The sequence below is a fragment of the Crotalus tigris genome, unplaced genomic scaffold (assembly GCF_016545835.1).
Source record: "Crotalus tigris isolate CLP2741 ecotype Arizona unplaced genomic scaffold, ASM1654583v1 scf7180000017871.4482833, whole genome shotgun sequence".
In the NCBI taxonomy this organism is placed as follows: Eukaryota; Metazoa; Chordata; class Lepidosauria; order Squamata; family Viperidae; genus Crotalus; species Crotalus tigris.
In genome coordinates this window covers 2288328-2309472 of record NW_024096690.1, presented here as the reverse complement: position 1 = coordinate 2309472, position 21145 = coordinate 2288328, and the positions used below count along the sequence as shown (strand labels likewise).

General features: G+C 35.4%; 1 protein-coding gene across 20 annotated transcripts in view; it reads left to right on the top strand.

Annotated features, from left to right (window-relative positions):
• The window catches only part of NEK10 (NIMA related kinase 10), a 126585-nt gene that overhangs the window by 1484 nt on the left and 103956 nt on the right, over window positions 1-21145 (top strand). For 12 of the 20 annotated variants that reach the window (XM_039343710.1, XM_039343711.1, XM_039343716.1 and 9 more), the window contains exons 2-9: window positions 57-203; window positions 4399-4532; window positions 6881-6979; window positions 10791-10875; window positions 14604-14645; window positions 15383-15461; window positions 16082-16149; window positions 18475-18554. In XM_039343710.1, coding sequence (XP_039199644.1) covers window positions 84-203; window positions 4399-4532; window positions 6881-6979; window positions 10791-10875; window positions 14604-14645; window positions 15383-15461; window positions 16082-16149; window positions 18475-18554 — 707 coding nt within the window. In that variant the 5' untranslated portion in view covers window positions 57-83. Of the gene's footprint in view, window positions 1-56; window positions 204-684; window positions 776-1056; window positions 1118-4398; window positions 4533-6880; window positions 6980-8972; window positions 9047-10790; window positions 10876-14603; window positions 14646-15382; window positions 15462-16081; window positions 16150-18474; window positions 18555-21145 lie in introns of those variants that run through there. The other 8 variants (XM_039343727.1, XM_039343723.1, XM_039343718.1 and 5 more) reach the window with 4 other exon arrangements.

The following is a 21145-nucleotide window of genomic DNA, read 5'->3' as shown; positions in this document are numbered from 1 at the left end:
TTGTCTTTTTAAAAGATGTAATAGGCATGGCAAATAATTATATATATCTTCTGCAGATTGTTGACTTTTTTCTCCAGAAATCAATGACAGAAGATTTTACGTTCAGAACTCAACTAGTTCTGTGGGCTCCACATCCAAATTCCTCGTGGGCTTGTTGCAACCCATGCCATGCTACATTAGAAACCACTGCCCAAAATGGAGAGGTATCTCAAAATTAATTGATAAAATGAAAGCCTGTATATTGTAATGATTAAGCTGTTGGACTAGGACCAAAGAAACTCAGGTTTTAATCTGTACTTATATAGGGAAACATGGTGGGAGCATTTTTGCTGATCTCTTTCAATCCAGTCTGCCTCAGAGAACTGATGTTACTGGAATTAAATTAAAAAAAAGATCCCCATATGAGTTCCCTTCTACCCTTAAAGGAAAAGTGGAATCTAAATCTAACAATAAATAAACAACCTGATGTACTACTTAAAATTCAAAGATAGAATAAATCCCACTAAGAGATGATTTTGTGAGTTAACTCAGTTAATATTTTTACTACAGGTTTTATCTTTTAGTTAACATATGTTTCTTTTTCAACCAACTCTATTTCTTTTCCTCCAGTTGCTGAAATTCTGTTCCCATTGTTCTTCACATGTCCAGAAACCAATATTCTTTTTTACATTTGTTTCCTTTAAGAATTAATTCTGCTGCCTTGAGGGTATAAAATGCCAGATCAACTCAAGAAGGTGAAGACCAAAGAAAAGGCAGTAGATAGTAAATCTCAAAGGTATAATATTTTTCACTAAATGTCAGCAATATCTTCTGCATTTGCACCAGCCATTAAATAGTCTGAACACTGTGTGTACATGGTTACTGTTTCTCTGGTCACCAAGTGTGACAGAAATAGCTGTGGCTGACAAGTCTATATAAATGTGGGCAGAGACGGGGGATCATAGAAAGGCGCTCTAGAAAGATTTTTTTGCTACAGAATAGCATGGATAAAATTACATTTCATAATGATATGGTAATTATGGATTGTTAACAGATATATAATTTCTTTCCTCCTAGGGATTATTCTGATCTTAAAAGGCTTCTGGCCTTTCTAAATGTTCAGTCTAGCAAGCAACAGGTACTTGTTCAAATTGCTGTAATTTGAATCAATATTTTAAAAATAGTAAATCTTGTACAATGAATTTCATGGTTTCAATGTGCTTACAGGTTTCTCTAATAAATAGAATGAATTGCATAGAAAGAACTCAATTAGGTTTTCTAAGTGCTTATGTTTTATAATGAATTATTTTGTGTTTTGTGTGTTGTATTTGCTTTTGTGTTGCTTCAGCATCATTTTGCTTGATTATAGGTAAAAAAAAAATCCAAAGTTTTGGATAACAATAAACTGGATGATAATAATATCATTTCATGTCTGTTTCTGTCATGGGTTTCAGTGTAAAATGCTTCATATTTCTAGCAGAGCAGTTTTCATTAAGAGTTTTGAAATAAGAGGTAGTATAAATTCCAGAAACACTGATTAAACTAAAATCTGATCTTAAGAGACAGTACTGATTAGATCAGATTAAAATGGATTTGTGAAATAGTTCCATCTGTGAAACAGAAGACTACTGTAAGTATTTGGCATACCCACTAGGGATTACATAAAAGCATTGTCTCCAGTACTTCTACATATTTTCAGCTTTCTATTCAGGAAGATCAATCTGTGTAGGATAGCTCCTACTTTATTCTGTTTTATCACACTAAGACTGAACTGACTGATAGGTAGATTGCTTTTGGGTTCAAATCAAGGTGCAGCTAATGATCTATAGATTTCAACCCTATAGCATAGGGTTACGTTATTTGAGGGAATGCTTTTCCCCAATCATATCTACCATCCCATGAAGCCTGATGGGAAGGGCAAGTTGTGAACCTGAGCAGAAAAGGTAATATTTGATAGGGCCCAGGAAAAGAGCCTTTTCTGCCATACCATCTGTCTTTTAAAATATCATTCCCCCGAGGTCAGATTGGCCCTGACCTTTGTAAACCTCTGGAAGGGCCTGAAAACATGGCATACCATCTGGCCTAACATAGGCATGGAGCCTGCGTAGTGGCTATATTGCTAGTGAAATTGAGTGTGTGTCCTACAATTACATTTTTATGGTTTTTAATGGTTTTCGTTATGCTTTTCGTTATTTTCTTGAATTGTTTTTGTGTTTTTAACTTTGTATGCTACTCGAAATCACATGTGTGAAATGAGCAACTATATAAATTTATGAAATACATACATACATACATACATACATACATACATACATACATACATACAGTCCAAAGCAGAGACTGCAGTTTAGCTTCTACATTTTCAGGCCATCAGGCTCAGGCCACTAGGGAAGAGTTATCTAGAACAGGGCTTTTCAACCTTTTCACAGATTGTACCACTTTTAGGACATTACAATATTTGAATACCACCAGTGCTTAGCAAGTGTCAGAAACTTGATGATTAAAAAAAAAAGGGGGGGGGGAGATTTTGGGTTTTACTGATTAGATTCATTTGTTGTTATAGAAATGGCTAGTTTATAATATTATAGAAAAGTAAAAAGATGAGGTTCAATGTTAATGCTTCTACTGCAACAGAGGAAACTCGCTCTTTTTTTCTTCTCTTCTTCACTTTTCCTCCCTTTTTCTCCCCATTGTGTCCTATTATTTGCTTTTGTATTTTTGTATTTTATTCTATAATCTAATAAAATATTACGAACTGTAGAAAAAAAGGAAAAAAGTACCAGCTTTAATTTATTCGGTGGCTGTTCCTTTGTTGAATCACTTTCCCTTTGCATTGACAAATGTAGGATGAATTTATCCATGTTTATTAATATGCACCACTACCAGCTAGCTCATGGGTCTTCAAACTTGGCACTTTTAAGACTTGTGGACTTCAACTCCCAGAATTTCTCAGCCATCATGGCTGGTTAGGGAATTCTGAGAGTTGAAGTCCACAGGTCTTAAAGTTGCTAAGTTTGTAGACCCCTGAGCTAGCTGGTTGGCCCTTGTTCCTCTCTCCCTTCTGAGCTCTCCTTTCACAATGTAGTAAGAATGCACCCCCACCTCCACTCTCTTCCCTGTACCCTAATGACACGGGAATCAAGTGCAAAGCAAGAAAGGCTCACAAAATAAACACATACACTCCGTTTTTTTTCCTTTAGGCATGTTGTGTCACAATGTTGCAATCTGAGACTGAAAGGCTATGGCAATTGCGAAAAGCTTTAGCCTTAAATTAAGCCTGTTTACCTTCAAAGAAAACTTTCTAAAAGCCGTAGACAGATTCAAGATAAGGGGGTAAAACTAATTACATTTTTTTAAAGGAGTTAAACCTACGGAAGTCAACACTTTGAACTCATTGCTAGCCTAAAATACAGACTAAAATATTCCAATAACCAAAGCACACAAACCAAGCCTCTGAATTACAAAACGCTGTAAAAACTGTAGAAAAATCCTTATGGTAACCCAATCAAGCTGCCAGCTGATCCAGAACTAAATAAACCCACCTCCTTTCCTACCTGCTGGCTTTTCATTTCATCAGCATTGATTACATTCTCCTGGCGGGAGAAAACGAACCAGGGGAGCTTTTCTTCCAGCAACAGCTGCTGCTTCTTCCCTGTCCCTGTTTCCTCCCTGCCTGCTGAGCTCTCCTTCTCTTTCCCTGTTGTCTTTTTTTCCCTTTCCTGCCCAAACCACCTCCTTTTATAACTTCTCCTCTCCTCTCCCCCTTTTTCTTCAGTTCATCTCCAGCTCCATGCTGCTTCTGGAAGTGCCGATCAGCTGGAGCCCTACTGGCTCCTGGGGCTTCTGCCAAGCCCAGCCAGTCCTGAAACTGCAGCTGCCTTTCCCTCGGGCTTGGGTCACTTTGGCTCATTCCCCTCCCCCACTACACTTTTCTGGGACGGTTGCGTACCACCTGCCAGTGGCAAAATACCACAGGTGGTATGTGTACCACCGATTGAAAAACCCTAGTCTAGAGTCCTACACTGACCAGGTCATATGTTACTGTACAGTCTTTTGTACCCCAGAGCCTATTGGCAGCCTTCAAAGCAAGATTCTAAGTTGAAGTTTATTGAAGCTACCCTCTTTGTGTTGCTGATCTTCCAGTTAAATGCTTTAAATTATTGGCATTTTTCTCCAATAATCCAAATTCAAATGTATGTGTGTGTGCTTGTGTGTCTCTGTGTCTCTGTGTGTAAAGATACTCAATCTAGATGAATATCAATGAGTAATCTTAAACACAGAGGAGTACTAATAATTGTATCAGTTACCTATATTTCATATATCATTATTAGTATTATGGAATTCCAATGACAATCACTGATATTATTCTGGTTATATTAAGTAACTTACTTAACTAACAACCCTGTCTTGCATTTGCAGTTGCCAGCCCTTAACTTTGAAAGTATTAATAATAGTATGACCAAGTCTGAACGATATTCTAGCAATTCTTGCAAAGAGAAATATAGAGGTCAGTGGGAAGAATCTTCTGAAGCTGTTGAACTGGAACACTTCAGGTACAATGTACTGAAATTAATTAAGGTTTATTGTATTTTCATGCATTTACTTTCAATATTTTTAAATTTTATTCTCAAGCATTTATGCAAATTTGAGGATGAGGTTTCTGAAAGCTTTGATTATAATTAAAGTATAGCACTGAATACAGTTAAAGAACTTTCCAAAAGTTTTCAGCACCCTCCAGAAATTATTGCTAACTTGGAATTGTTTGGATGATACAAGGATAAAGAAATAAATACCAATAGTCATATTACTTACGTATAATTTTAATTAAATGAAGTCCAATTTAGTTTTTTAACCCTCCCATTATTTTTGACATACCATTAGAAAGTCCGAATGAAATTCTAGCTTGAAAAAAATTGTGCATTCCTATTCTAGAGCTTCTTAGAGCAGTGATGTACTTCTAAAGTATGCTTATTCTTGATACCTGAATTTAAGACGTAACTATCATATTAATCTATTGATGCTTCATATATGGATGACAATGTAGAATTTCTATAGTTTTAGTCATGTGAATATTTTATATATAATTATTTCCTCTCTTGTTGAAGAAGTCTCATTTAAAGGTGGGAGAGTAGGGCAGGTAAAATCATTTGTACTGTCAGTTAATAGAATGATAGTATAGTAATCAGAATTCATATGGAAATATATTTTCAGTGACCATTTATAAAATGATCTTGATTGAATGATGTTCATTCTATTCTACGAATGGCATATTATGAATAAAAGAGTGCCCTGTCCATTTTGCTGATTGGAAGAAGTTCTGCAGTTTACTGCACAGACAAAGAAATGACTGACATTGACTTACTACTGATTGCTCAATGACCATTCAGATTTATAGCAGACTCCCCAAAAGCTATTTATGACCTGTTCTCAAAGTTATAACTATAGTGGACTCATGATCATTTTCCCTTATCAGCGACCACAGGAATGCTGTACTCCCCTCGTCTGTCTCACTAGGTCCTGGCAGGCCTTGAACCTGTTTTCCATCCTCATTTACTATTTGAAGATCTCTTTTGCTCTAGAGCTTAGATTAGGGAAGCATAACAAGCCACTTTGTTGCAGGGCCCTATGGCACAGTCCCAGAAATGGCTTCCATTTTCCAAGCAGCCACATTGAATTATGGTTGCTCAGAAAATAGCGGCCACTTCTAAGATTGCACCACATCATCCAACAATGGAGAGTTCTATTCTGCTTCCCTGATGTGGACGGTGCAGCAATGTGGGCTTCTGGAGTGTTGTGCAGATCATGTTAGGGAAGCAGAATGGACCACTACTTTGCTGGGCCATGTAGTGTGATCCCAGAAGTTACCACTATTTTCTGAATGACCAGAATTTAATGCAGTCATGTTGAAAAGGCAGCCACTTCTGGTACACTTCTGCATGGTCCAGAGACACAGAGATTTGTTCCACTTTCCTAATACAGTTTGCACACTACAACACAAAGCTCTTGAGCTTGCCTCAGCATTGCATAGATTGGATTAAGGAAATAGAATGAATTAGTTTGTTGCTGGGCCCAAAGTGGCTGCCTTTTTGATGCAGCTGCATTGAATTGTGAGGAAGGTGTGAGGAGGAAGTCTAAGCCCTACAGTGATTCAGTGGAGAGGAAGGCATGTGGGGACCCAGTGGGAAAACGGCTACCAGAGATCGGAGGGGTGGGGGGGAAGCAGGTCCAAAGACTGTGGGATCCCATGTGGTAGGAAGCAAAACATGGAATGTCTTGGGATGGGGAGGCTTTGGGATGCCTGGGATAGGCCTAGGCCTGTGGCAGGCTTCTAAGAGCCTTCCCCCACCCATGAGACACTTAACGACCCACATAGTTGTTTAACAACTGCATTATGATGAGCAGGAGTTGGTGGGGTAAGGGAGGGCTCCATTATGGCTAGAGGTCGAGGATTATCTGTATTGCCTTTATTTGTTCTGAGGTAGCCAAGGGACTGGAGTTATAAGCAAACATAAGCTTCATAGGAAAGCTGTGCATCTTTCTCTAGCTGGCTAAATACTGTCTTGGGACAAATGGATGGTTGTAATTACCAATTCTTAAATTGGTGAGCCAGAGTCAGTCATATTTCATTTTCCAATAGGCATATATGACAGTTCTTAGAGTATACAGCGCCTAAGATAATTGCAATATTCAAGGAAGAGGGTATGACACTGCTGGTGTTTTCCCTGAGACTAAGCAATGAGCCCATACCTGAGCAGCAATATCATTGTAGTTTTTTTTAGAAGTTTAACTTCACATATATGTTGGATTGGAGTATATATTTTCTGTAATTTATATTTTTATAATGCTTTTTGTACTAAGATTTGAGCCTTTTGCAATGTCTGATTTAACCTTGTGCCTTTAGTATGAATTACAAGAATGAAAGAAATTTTAGTCAACATCCGCAACACAAGTTATTTCAAGATATCTTCACAGCTTTGGTTAAAAACCGACTTATTTGCAGGTAAGAGATACAGACTATATGTATAGCTTGTTAAAGAATGCTGCAAAATTGAAGAGATTTTGGGGTTTTAAAATATATAAATTTATATAATTAGATACAGCATTAATATGATACGTTCTGTGTGATTTCTCTACCCTTGTAGGCATGTCTATATATGGATACTCAGATGTAAGTAATTAATTGGAGCAGGTGGATAAAGGACTGTAGCATAAATTGTTAGAAATCATAATTTATAGATATTTGATAGTAGAACCTGATTTTGATATTTATGCATTCTTGAATTGTATTAAGTTTTGATTTCCAGCAGTAAAAGGAAATCACGTTACTAACTGTAAAGTTCTTATGAGAGGCTATTGCTCTCTTTTATTTGACCAGTTTCCAGATAGCTCCAATGTTTTTATTTATTTATTAAATTTCATGCTGCCCTTTTCACTGATAAGATGACTTTGGGCTTCTTACAAACGAAAAAAAAAAACATATATCTAGAAACAATTAGAATTCAACAAGTTGCACAAGAGCTAAGACCAAGGAGAAGGATAAGATGAAGGTGAGGTTTTCTTGTTTATTTTGGCAACCATCTCCAGCAAGGAGAGCCAGGGCCCCAAAGTAACAACAAAACCAGGCTTTTAGGCCCCTTTGGAAGGCCAGGGGAGTGGGAATAAATCTCACCTCCGATGGTAAAGTGTTCCACAGTGCAGGACCCACAATGGACAAGGCTCTTCTAGTTGACCTCATCAAATTCTTTAACAGATGGGGTTCATAGTAAGCCCCTTCCATGTGGGGCAAGATAATTCTATTGGGGGTCTTCAGATAACTTGGACTCATACAATAAAGGTCATTAAAATGATGATCAATACCTTGAATTGGCCGTGGAACCAATGCAGCTGGCACAACAATGGTGTTATATGCCACCTTAGGGACCCTCAGAACTATCCATGCCATTGCATTTTGCACCAGCTATAGCTTCTAAATACTCTTATGGTAGAGGGCATTGCAGCAATTCAACTGAGAGATGATTAGAGTATTAGGGTCTGTGTGCAGGGTCTTATGATCAGATAACACAACTGGCACACATTGCAAAATTACACAAAGGCCCTCCTAAGTCATGATTTTCTCCTGCTCTTCAAGCAAGAGTTTAGAAGAATTCTCAGATTGCTAACCAAATCTGCCTGGGATAGTGCAACCCCATTCAGAACTAAGGATGATAAACAACTGAATGCTGAGATTCCCTGCAAGCATAGCCACTCCATCTTATTAAGATTCAAATCAAATCTCTTGTTCCCCATTTAGACCTTTACAGTCTCCCGGTACTGCAAAAGGGCAGCTACAGCATCACTTTGATAACCAGAGATAATGACGTAGAGCTGAGTTTCATCTAAATACTGATGGTATCTCATCCCTTGGTATTGGATGATCTCACCAGTGATTTCATTTAGATGTTTGAAAAAGCCATATTCATGATAAACTGTTTTTGAAGATCTGTTTGTCAAAATTCAATGATTTTGGGAATAAAAACCAAGAATGCTAACACTCATTTTGATCCTATGTCTGATTCTAATCTGATGCTAATCTTTTCCTTAAGAAGTATAATCACACAGTACTATAGTACCTAGAAAAATTGGTAATGTCCACAAAATCATGTCTATGAATGCAAAACCTATAGTACATGTTAATATTTCACAGTTTCAACTTGTAGCATAACATTAAATTTAAAATAAATGTAATTGTAAAAAAACAAGATTGTTTTATATCCTCAAATGTTCCAATAGATTGTGTATATTGCTTCTCATAGAATGGGAAGCTATTTAAATAAAATGTAGATGTCAGCTTTTTTTTTTAAAGTGTTTTATTACTTATTACTGCATTTTCCCTAAGGCAGGATGGATAACCCATGGCCTGTGGTCACCCTGTAGTCATTAGTAACACTATTGTCAATCCGCCCCAATCTTAGAATCTGTTTGTCTCTCCTTCCCTCCCACTGGGTCAAATTAAGCTTCTACATGGAAGCAGAAAACTGCCAAGAGGCAAACTACTCTCCTTCCATTCTCAAAACCTCTTCCAAATCAGGTTGGTTTCTCAGATTTAGTTTGGTTCATTTGTTGACATTTGGCTGGTTTAATTATTTCTAAAGTTCAAAGTCTTAAAAGTTAAATACCCAAAGGTGCTCTTTATTTTATACTAATTTATACTAACAAGAACAATCCAGTGAAATTGACTGAGATAGTGACTGATCTAAAATTGCCAAGTGAACTGTTTGGTCAAGGAGGATTTGAGCATGGATCCAGCACCTTAATCCTATATCTGTGATACAGCACACTCACTAAATGTATAGGATTTAATTCAGTTATAAATCCCATTATATTCAGTCAAGTCTGATTTAAATTGCATTTGAGCTGTAGCCATTTTTCATATAATGTGAATAATTTGACTGAATTTCAACGGCTTCATACTATGTTTTAGTTTTACATTAAATTTATTTTTTCTTTATTAACTGAAATAGAGATCAATTGTTAAATAAGTTTAAATAAGTCCTTTTCTGTGGAGAGAACCTTGAAAAGAGCCATAGGCCCAGGAAGATTGTTCCAAATAATATAATTTTGGGGAGTTAATTTATATCTACAGCAGTACCACCTTTGTTTTTTACTAGATTATTTTTAGAAATTGCCTTGATGGCCAGCATATCTTTGAACTGACATTTTAATCACTGCTATTTTTGAGACGGAATGAATGAGAGGAAAATAAATTGAAATGTATCTTACATTTGTATAGTTATGTATTTGCATTTTTAAAGATGTTAAAACAAAACTTTAAAAAATTACTTGCAAAAAAAAATAAAGATGAGATTTTTTTTTCATATGAGGTAAGTTCAAACATAGTCCTCTTTTGCCTTTGTCTTAAGTGTTGAAGCTATTGAAATCTGGGGCATGGAGAAGTGGCAGGAATGAAGTATTTGTTACTCCCAAATGTCTGTCACATTCAAAATATGTTTTCTGCAGTGATTTATTTATTTTCACAATGACATAATTATGATGCAGTTCCCACGCTATCAAGAGATTAAAATTGTACTATCCCTTAATCTTCCTCTTGCTATTGTTTATCTGTACACCTACTCCCCAATTTATCTCTGTCAATCTTTCTACTGGCTTGTCCACATATCCTTACTCTTTCCAGAAATATCAATAAAACTTTGAGTTAATGGACTTTGTCCATTAATTGGGATGAGATATTTAGATTCATTTTTGTCATTGCTGTTAGGCTTTGCAACTGTCTAAACTAATAATGATTCTTTTCCAAGGACAATTTTCAAAGAGTTTTCTTTAGTAAGATATATTGAGATGAATTTATTTAATAGAACTACAAAAATTCCAGAAAGTGAACTATTGCTCAGTTTAGAATAAATATATTTTGCATTGATTTGGATGAAGGTTTCCTGTATCCCTCTGTTTCACAGACACAGGATGCACTGAAGAGAAAATATCTCTCTTTATCAGTGGTGGGGAAGCCTGAATCTGCTTTTTATATGAAGGTTGCCTGAACTCATTAAAAACTGAGGTCTATAAGCTTGAGGTTTTATTGTACGTAAACACTCAATTCTGTGTTGCTGATTTGAAAGCAATAGAATTTTTGTTTTGATTTGTTCTAAATTTAGAACAACATATAGTTTAATTAAAAATAAGTTAAATAATTGGGAATAAGTTTATGAGATGCTATTTTCTTGTCTATAATTGTCTGAATGTTAGCTAAAAATATGAAGTTGCTCATAAGTTGCTAGAGTTATTAATATGTGGTATTTATTTTTTATTTGTTGCAGAGAATGGGCTAACCGAGCTTCATCCGTCCATTTTCTAAGAATTTTAATTTGTATAAGATTATTAATGAGAGATCCATACTATCAGGTTGGCTTGTCTTTAGTTTACCTTTTAAAATACTCAGCATTACATTCTGTAACACAACTGTAACTACTGGTTAAATATTAATGCAAGTCAGTGGTCTTTTTAGTAACAAGTTATATTTCCTTATGTAATTTGTACATCTAGTTAGTAAATTCTATTCTGATTATTGACGTGCTAATATGGAATGATTTAGTGAATGCATTTTCAATTTGTCAGCATTGTCCTAAATCTATAAATAAATTTAAACCTACTGATTTTTTTCACTATTGCAGTAGTGAAGCATTAAAATGTTTTAGTCAATTAATTCAGCAAAGCAGTAAAAGAGCAGCAGTATGGTTTTCAGTTCTGCTAAATTGCTCTAAACCAATTTTCTGTTTACCAGCATGGACCCAAATGCAGGACCCAAAACCAATAATCAAGGGTTGCTGTAGTAATAATTTAAAATATAGGAATTCCCTCCAGAAAATAATGGGAGGGATTCCCACAGACTAAATTATGCACTCATATATTTCAGGAAAGGAGAAAAATTATATAGTTATACATATACATAGGTAATAGATGATGAGAGCATAGATATTCATAATTAGCAAACCTCAAGTTACCTCCTGCTCTTCTACGGTTACTATACCCAAGAAAGAATCATTGTCTTAATGAAATGATGCGTATCAGTTATGTTATCATAGAAATTCATGTAAAGCTGAGTACCAAGCATTTCATGGTTACTCCAATTAGCACACATTCCTTCTACGTTTCTGCCTTGATAATATGCTACCACTCCTCCAAAAATTTTGTTTCCTCACACAAGCAATTCCTTGAAAATTTATTTATCCTATCTTTAAAAACATGAGAGTGTTAATAGGTGGCATACAAACCTAATAACGTTTAAAATCATGAAAGACTCAAATTAAAAAAAAATAACAAACTCCTGTTCTACTGGTTTCAAATACTGACTCACACAATTTTATGTATTTATTATTTATTGATCAAATTTTGAAACCACTCATTTCTCTCACAGAGGGACTCTGGTATACAAATAAAATATTAAAACATGAAATAGTATATAACATTTTAAAAGAGGAAAAGTTGATTAAAATCCAACATTAAAAATTAATTAAAAGGCAGGGCAGGGCTTTCAGGCAGTAACCAACCACAGAGTTGGCTGAAAGCCTAAAGCAAGACAGCAGGCCAAGAGAGTAGGGGCCCATCTCATCCCTGGGGGAGAGTGATCCAGAGGATGGGGGTAACTCTCTTCTTGGACCCAACCAGTTGGAATTCTTTTACTGACATGTCTGCAACATATCCTCCCTGCCTGATCAAGTGAAACAGGCTGATGTAACAGGAAGAACACAGTTCTATTGATAACCTGGCCCTGCGCCTGTAGGACTTCAAAGATCATAACAATACCTTGAATTGGACCTGGGAGGAAAATACTACTCAGTGAAGCTTATGCAGCAAAAGTATTACATGTGTCATTCTTTGGACAACCAACATTGCTTGTGCAGCTGCATTCTATATCACTTAAAGCTTCTGGATACTTTTCAAGAGTAGCCCTGTGTAGAGCTTATTGCAATGATCCAAATGGGAGATGATCAGGACATGAGTGATCAAACAGAGAGCCTCCTTACACAGGAAAGAGCTCAGTGGGCTCACAACATTAAGTTGAACAAAGGCCCTCATAGCCACAGCTGATAATTGTTCTTTGAGCTAGAGCCATGTCCAGGTGCCCAGATCATGCACTGAATCAGTCTGGGATAATGAACACCATCCAAGATCAAAGATGATAAACTCCCAGATACAGGCAGGCCTACCCACAGTCACTCTAACTTACCATGGTTCAGTTGAAGTCTATTCCCCACAGTCTTCAAGTATCACAAGAATTTCCATAGCATCACAACTTTGCCTAGGACAGAGATATATAACTGGGTGTCATCAGCATACTGATGATATTTTGTCCCATGGTGACAGATGATCAAATCCATCTGTTCAACCTAAAAATTAAAAAGGTTCAGCACCCCGCAAAGCAGGCCATGATCTTGGATCTTTTGTTTCGTATCAATATCAAGAGGTCATCCTCAGAGGAAAGAGGTGAACTAGTACAGAACTGTGCCACTCACCCTCAATTCCCTAAGTCGGACTAAAAAGATACACTGGTCAATGATATAAAAAGTTGCCAAGAGGTCAAGAAGAGCCAGATGAGTTCAGTTTACTAAAGATCAAAGAAATAACAACAGTCAAGGTATGTAAACTAAAACAGTATGTGACAGACACTTGCCTAAATGGTTTAGTGCTAATAGGAGCTGGTAACAGGAGTATACTTGGATTTCGGTAAGACATTTGACAAAGTGGAGCACAACCTACTTCTTGATAAGCTGGAAAAATGTGGGATAGACAGCATCACCATCAGATGGATTTATAACTGACTGACAAACCGCACTCAATATATAATGCTTAATGGAATTACATTGCTTCTACATGGAGACATGTAAGCAGGGAGTCATCCCAAGATTCTGTTTTAGATCCAGTATTCTTCAACATATTCATAAATGATTTAGATGAGGGAATAGAAGAGGAACTCATTAATTTCGTAGATGATGCCAAATTGGTAGGAATAGCCAACATCCCAAAAGATAGGCCCAGGATCCAGATGGATCTTGACAAACTTGAACACATGTCCTATCTAACAAAATAAATTCAGTGTAGAGAAAAGGAAAATTTTGCACTTAGGGAAGAAAAACCAAGTGTACAGGTTCCAGATCATCAGAAGGCAAGATGAGAAACAACGGATGGAAATTAATCAAGGAGTGAACCAACCTAGAACTAAGGAGAAATTTCTTGACAATGAGAACAATCAACCAGTGGAATGGTTTACCTACAGAAGTTGTGGGTGCTTCATCACTGGGGGCTTTTAAGAAGATAATGGACATCCATTTATCCAAAATGGTATAGGCTCTGTGGTGCAGGGGTTTGGACTAGAAGATCTACAAAGCCTCTTCCAACTGATAATGACGACGGTGATGGTGATGTAAGAGAATAGTAAGAAATAGTCTAAGATTCTAAGAGCTAGGTCATGGTTGTCAACCAATCCAAAGGTCATAATTTCACAGACAGAATCATAGAAATGTTATAAAGAGCCATAGATGAGATGTTTGTTTCCTGCAGAACTGCCTCTTAAATCAGGCTGCAGCCAATTGCCATTATCAAGATATTTACTGCCTTCTTGGCAAGACACTTGATGGAATGTCTCTGATCTCCTCTTTTCTGTACTGGTTGGGTGCTGGGGCATGAAGGACCCATATCATTATTATTTAACTGCTCCTTGGCTTTGCATCTTCTGACGCTCACACTCCACAGATTATGCTCGAGTAATTTCTTTGAAGTAAAAGTCAGTGTCTGAGTCATAATCCATGACAAAACCCAAAAATGCAGAACAACAGTCACTTGACATCACAGAGCCATCATGCATGTTCATCATGGGATCCCCAAGGCTGGTGGGAAAAAAACATGTTTTAGGGACTTTTCAGAGAGCAAATAGGAATGAGATCAATTTCATCTCAGGAGAAATGATGTTCCAGAGGGCAGGGGCCAGAGCAATAAAGGCATGCTGTCTGGGTCCTGCCAAATTGAACTCTTTAATTGGCAGGACAGATATATATTTCCTGCTCAACCTGATAAAATAGTACATATAATTGGAAATACATTTGACATACTTACCTTTGTTTTCTCTTCTTTAGGAAGTTCTTCACAATCTAGGTGGAATTGACAGTTTAGCACAGGTAAAGTTTTTTCAAAAAAATAAATGATTGTTTTTTATACATTGTCTTCAAAAGAGTAGCCCCACGGTGAAATAGACAGCAAATACATTTACTAACACAAACAAACAAATAAATAAATAAATTTCTGTTTTCAAAGGACCATTAAACAAAGGCTGTTCCGCTTTTGAGATAATAAAAAAAATTGAGATAAGCAAAGATGAAAATATTGATAAAATCTAAATGTAGAACTGGAAATGGGAAAGGGATGAATGAATTGTTAAAGGGAATTTTGTTTGATATAAAATGTAATAGTATAAAATGGTATAAAATTCTGAAAGGCTTTCAAGATTCTGTTTGATACCCACCAACAATAAAGAAACATTTCTGAAATCCTGCTGTTCCTCTTTTTGAACCTCACTTACCTTAAAAAGCTAACATCAAACTGGAAAGTCTCTGAGTTATCTTTTATGAAACTCCTTTAATTATTTGATCATCCCTTTCCTATCCCCAGGACTATATTCCATTAAACAATGAAGAAGAAATTAAAAAAATGCCAAACTATCCACAGGTCAAAATGCTCAATCCCTTCTATTATTTGGTATAATATAAGTTGGTATTAATTTGTACTCTGTGTATGGTTAAGGAAACTACGACTGCTATAACTATATTATTTCCTGGAAGAAGATGGTATTTTTTTATAAATGTATTATGTTATCATAATCTCTTGGTAATATATTTTAATTGTTTTATCATTTCAGTATATGGAAACAGTAACAAATGATTATCTTGGTTATGGAGAGGAGCAACATAATATAGACAAATTAGTCAACATGATATGTAAGTTTTAAGTAAATAACTCCCAATAAAATGAAGTAGTAAAGTTGTAAAATAGAAAGTTTGAATGTTAGTTGAAATAAAACTAAGATTTCTGATATTGCAGTTGCTCTAACACAGCAAGTAACACTAAATAAACAAATGCCATTGCAAATCTTAAAGGAATACCAAAGTTAAACCTGCTTCAATTTAACCCAATAAAATCATAGACTTTCACTTAGTCAGGAATAATGAGCTCACACTAATTTAAACATGGCTTAACATACTTCACTATTTGATTTAATGTATTTGAAGGATAGCCACAGGGGAGGGTCAAAAAAGAACTGCACCAATGTGATTAAATTTCTATCCATTTTTTAAAAATGCTCTAATTTGTGTTAAAATTGGCAGGTTCTTACAGGGTTATGTTCAATTTGATTTTTTAAACATCCTCATTCCTGCAGACATCTCATTTAGAATCTTAAGTCTTACACTGAATCTTCAAAATCATGTCTCAGAATCTATTAAGTTCTGAAACAGATTGCTATTTTGTATATATACCATGAACTTTTTTCTTCAAAATTATTCAAATTAAGAATTTTATATGAGAGGCATATATTTTATTCAGTTTCTTTAATTCACAGATATTATTCAGAAACTTTCAGCTGTTAAAGATCAAAGAGAATGGGTTACAGCCAGTGGAGCACATAAGGTAAATGAATTAATGAAATGAAACTAATCAGTTTCTTTAAAATTTATTGTTTTGTTTTTAGATTAAAAATAGGATCAAATGAAAAGTACTATGTGACCATCATTTTGATCTCTGATGTTTGTCTAAATGGCTGGCACACTATGTGGCAGGGTGAGAACCCACTGGAGTACCCAGCAAGCTAAGCAACTGGGCTGAAGGTACCTACATGAACAAATCAAGCACACAAAGAAGAGAAAAGAAGAAAGAAGGTACAAGATCAACTATATGGCACACATATTAAAAAACATTTTGTAAACTGTAGAACAGCTTCTGAGATCTGCAAGTGGGCATCACACATTGCCCAGAGGCTACAATATGAGGACAAATCATGCATTGCAATAATTGCTTGGATGTGGCAGATACTTCTAATGTAATCTGCACGGATTGTCCCTGTGATTATGTAAAACATGGGGAGGAAGCTAACTACCAGATTGCAAGAACACAAGTAAACAATCAGATGAAGAGACCCAAACTCATTAGTAGCCTCACATTGCAATGAACAGGGGCAAACATTCAATTTTGCAGCTACTAAGATTATTGGTGGTGCAGGTACAAAGATAGTCAGGGAAATGATTGAAGCCTGGGAAATGGGCTCCTTATCAATCAATATGAGTGCTGATTGATCACCAGCTTATCGTGCTTAGGAGCTGAGGACTTGGCGTGCAAGGAAACAACAGCCAATTGCTGGCCATCAACACACCAATCAACCAATAGAAAGGTACCACATAAATACGATTCATAGAGTAGCTCAAAGCACATATTCCAGTAGTTCAGAAGTTCCCTGAGGATGGGCTCCAGCACGAGCCTGAAAGCTCAGAAGAGTAAACCTCTGGTCCTGTTTACCATCCCAGATTGGATCTTGCAACATTATCCTGGGACACATATATTTACCTTCATTTGTGAAAATTACTGTACTACTAAATTAGGATTAGGAAAATTTATTCATTTTATTGATCTATTTGTAGTGGAAATTAACAGTAAATCACTGGAGCATATTAAAAAATTGGCAAAAATCAAGTCTGAAAGAAGCACATATGCATCTCACATGATATTGACAATACTGCTGCATGGAAACTTATTTCAAAAATAGCTGCTCTAGAGAAGGGGGCTAATGTTGTAATAATGTAAAGAAGTACAGAGATTTATTTGAAGAAGGAATTCAGTGACTTATGTAAACATCAGCCTAGCCCAGATTGATAGAAAGAAATAAAGAAAAAAATATAGCTTCATCTTGATTCTCTTTTATATAAGAGGGGAAGAAAGAAAATCTCTGTCAGGCTTTGATATAAGGTATAATAATATCATCTTTTATTGTTTACGTAAGTTCTCAGTAAGGTGAAGAAATCATTCAACATTTGGAATGAAATATACTGCCTTTTCACTATCGGTCCTACTTTTTAGCACAGTAGAAGATAACATTACAACCTCAAGTTTTTACTTTTACACAGTAATATGTACTAGCCATTTCTATAACAAACCTATCTAATCCTCAAAACCAAAATCAAAGTTTAATTTTTCCATTACAAGCACAAAATCCAGATTTGTCAAATATGTTGCATCTGTTTCTTGATTTGATCTACCTTGAGGGACTAACAGCATCACTGATACAGAATTATTACAAGCCAGATTTCTATTACATTCAGTCAGAGCTACTTTCCATGTCTTCTGTCTCTGTTCCAGGATGATTTATATGCTTTGTATACTTTACCATATACAGTAGATGAAGTGGTTGTATTCATTCTTACTCTTACATTCTACTTTTTATGGCTGAGGGCAATACTTAGAAGGGAAGATACCCCTTAAGCGACATCCACCCAGCTGGAAATGCCACTTCCAGAGCATAGCAACTGAAGCATCTTTGGATTATTTCAGCTTCAGGAGGGCACTGAAGTACAAGCAGAAGCATATGGACATGTGCTTGGGAAAGAGTAAGCCATCCTTCCATCAAGATCATGTACTTCTTAGCTAAACAAACAAACACATCTCAGCATATAATAGGAGGAAGATCTGATACTGTTTTATTTAAGCATGAACCAAGCCTGATGATAATTCTCAGTTTTATACCCTGTTTGTTACTTACGTGTGTGGGAAATGTATTCTTTCCTCTTTCTAATATGACTCAAAGTAATATAGAGGCTTGGGTTTACTTCTTGAAATACCGAAATTAGTTTGCTAGATTATTTTAGAACTTTTTCAGTTTCTAATGCTATTCTGTAAGAAGTATGCAAATGTTCATTGTAGCTTCTAGATTAACATTTTCAACTTTTTTCCTTCTTGATTTTGCAGACTTTAATTAATTTACTAGGAACTAGAGAAAATAATGTGCTTGTAGGTTCATTGCTTGCTCTCACTAGCTTGGCAGAAAGGTAAGCTTCAGTTTCATGGCTTTGTGTTATCTCTTTCATTTGTCATGACATCTTACTTTTAATGATTATGACAAATAAATTTAAAACAAAAGATTTTTTCTTTTGTGTTTATTTCTGATGTTCTAATTGAGGCATGTTTGTCCTCTGGGGACTGTGTCAGGTGCCATGTTGTACTTCCAGACACTAACTTGCCTGGATATATAAATATATGCAGACAAATGCACACAAAACAGCTTGCATATATATGTATACATATATTTACATGGCTAGACTTTTATAGAAATGACTGCAAGTGCACTTTTATTTATGTAATCAAGTGAATTAATGCTTAAATAAATACATTATATTGATTGTTGATTGCAACATCAAATGAAAATTTTCAAGTATGAAACTGTAACAAGCAATTTTCATGTCATACCAAATATTCTTTCCTGTGGGGATAATTTATATATTCAGTTACACATCAAAGAATCTACAGTAAGATGTTTATTCATATGTCTTATGACAATATTTTCTTAATTTGATTTTAGTTCAGATACTGTATGTATTTAAAATTTTTGTCAATTAAATATAGTAAGTAAAATAAGGGGAAGAGTAAAGAATGAAATTGAGATGAATGAATTTGGATTGAATTCAAAATTGAATGTCTAAAGTATGTTAAGATAGTTTGATTGTATACAGGTAATCCAAACTTAACAGACACTTAGCGACTTGTCAGAGTTATAACAAACCCCTTAAAAGCTACCTGTGACCTGATTCTAGACTTCTGACAGTTGCATATATACCCACATAGTCACATAACTGCTTGGGTGCTTGGCAATTGATTTACCTTTCTGTTATTTGCTGTGATTTGTGCTGATTTCTGGTCTTTTTGGACAGTTTCTAGCAAAAAATGGCCATAGGAATACATGGAATTGTTTCATTACTGCAGCATTTACCTAATAATATTGCATTCACATAATGACCACTCCTTTTGCTTAATGACTGCTGCAAATAAACCAATAGAATCAGGTCAATTACATAGGTGTCTTGACTTATGACCATCACAACTTATGATAGAAACTGCAGTTTCCATTAAGGTCTTAAGTCAAGGATTACCTGTAGGGACAATGAAATGAGGACTGAATTGCAAAATGAATAAATGAAAGAAAAGCGAATGGGTCAAAAAGAACAAGTTGTAGTTAGATGAAGTTGCTAGTTCCTGAGAGAACAGAGAGAGGGCACTTTTAAAGAATGAAAGATAATATATGAAGTAGTGGAAAATGTGGTAGAATCACAGATGACTTGAAGAGTAAAAAGTTGGAAAGGTATAGAAAATTGTTTGGTGTATATGCTATTAAATATTACTGGTTCACTCTGCCTTTTCTTTGGATTTTTATTTCTAACTCCATTTCTGCACTACGCATAATATTACTATAGTGGAGTGAGGGGGATAGACTATACTAAGTATGTACTTTTGTCATACTTCAAATGTATGAATAAATTGGTAGATAATGCTAGGGAATCTAGTATCTCTTTTTTGTTCTAATATACATCAGCTTATTTGAAACAAATTAGAATTACTTTATTAAGATGCATGATTGAACTACTGTAGGCTATTGTCAGGGGCATTTGTTTGTTTATTTACTTACTTATTTGTCTTAGTCTCACTACGCTGTGTAAGTAGAATACAGATATCCTCAGTTTATGAAGCTTTGGGAACGGAATTTCAGTTGTAGATTGTGACAGTTGTAAGTCAAGGCAAACATTTGACTGGACTCAATTTAATGGCTATTTTTTATGGCAGCCGTTAAACAAATCATGCAGCAATATGTCTGAATTATGTGGTTGTTAAGCAAATTACATGATTGTAAGTCTGAATCTACTCTCCCAAATGGACATTTTTCAGAAAAGCAGCAAAATCACTGAAAACTGATTACAACTATAACAAACTAGCATAAAAACATGGCAAATTATGATCACAACAATAACCAAGCACGCAAAATAGAATCATGTGACTGCAGGGACTGGTACAACATTTTATAATGGCTGGAAGTGCTTTAGTTATAAGTTAAGGACTATATGTAATAGGGCTTGAAAAATTGTGTTACCATCAAGTACTGCTGTTTCAAATCACCCATGTGTTTATCTTTTAAATATTTTAGCTATGTATAGATATACAATTTACTCATCTCATGAGATTGAAGCCAGACTTATTTCTACTTACCATTAGTAAGATGGTAGAATAATAAAATAGAAAGATTGAGAAAATCTGAATTAAAGTATCTATATTTAAAATAAATGAAAGCTAAATATAGCTATCTTAAATCAAGATATCTTAGGTTACCACTGAGAAAAAAATAACAGTCTTTAATAACAGATCATTGCTGTTATAAGTTCATCTTCTAACAGAATACGAGGTAAAAAGTGGAACCTGCAAAATTGATTTTAATATAAAATAAGCCACAATTTTCTCCCATAGTTTAATAACAGATAGATGCCTGGTATATATTGCTTTTATTCGATACACAATTCATATTGCTTCAAGACTTACAAAGTTTAAAGAACAGACCTGGGCAGATCTTTATGATTCAGAGGGGATAGAGTTGGTA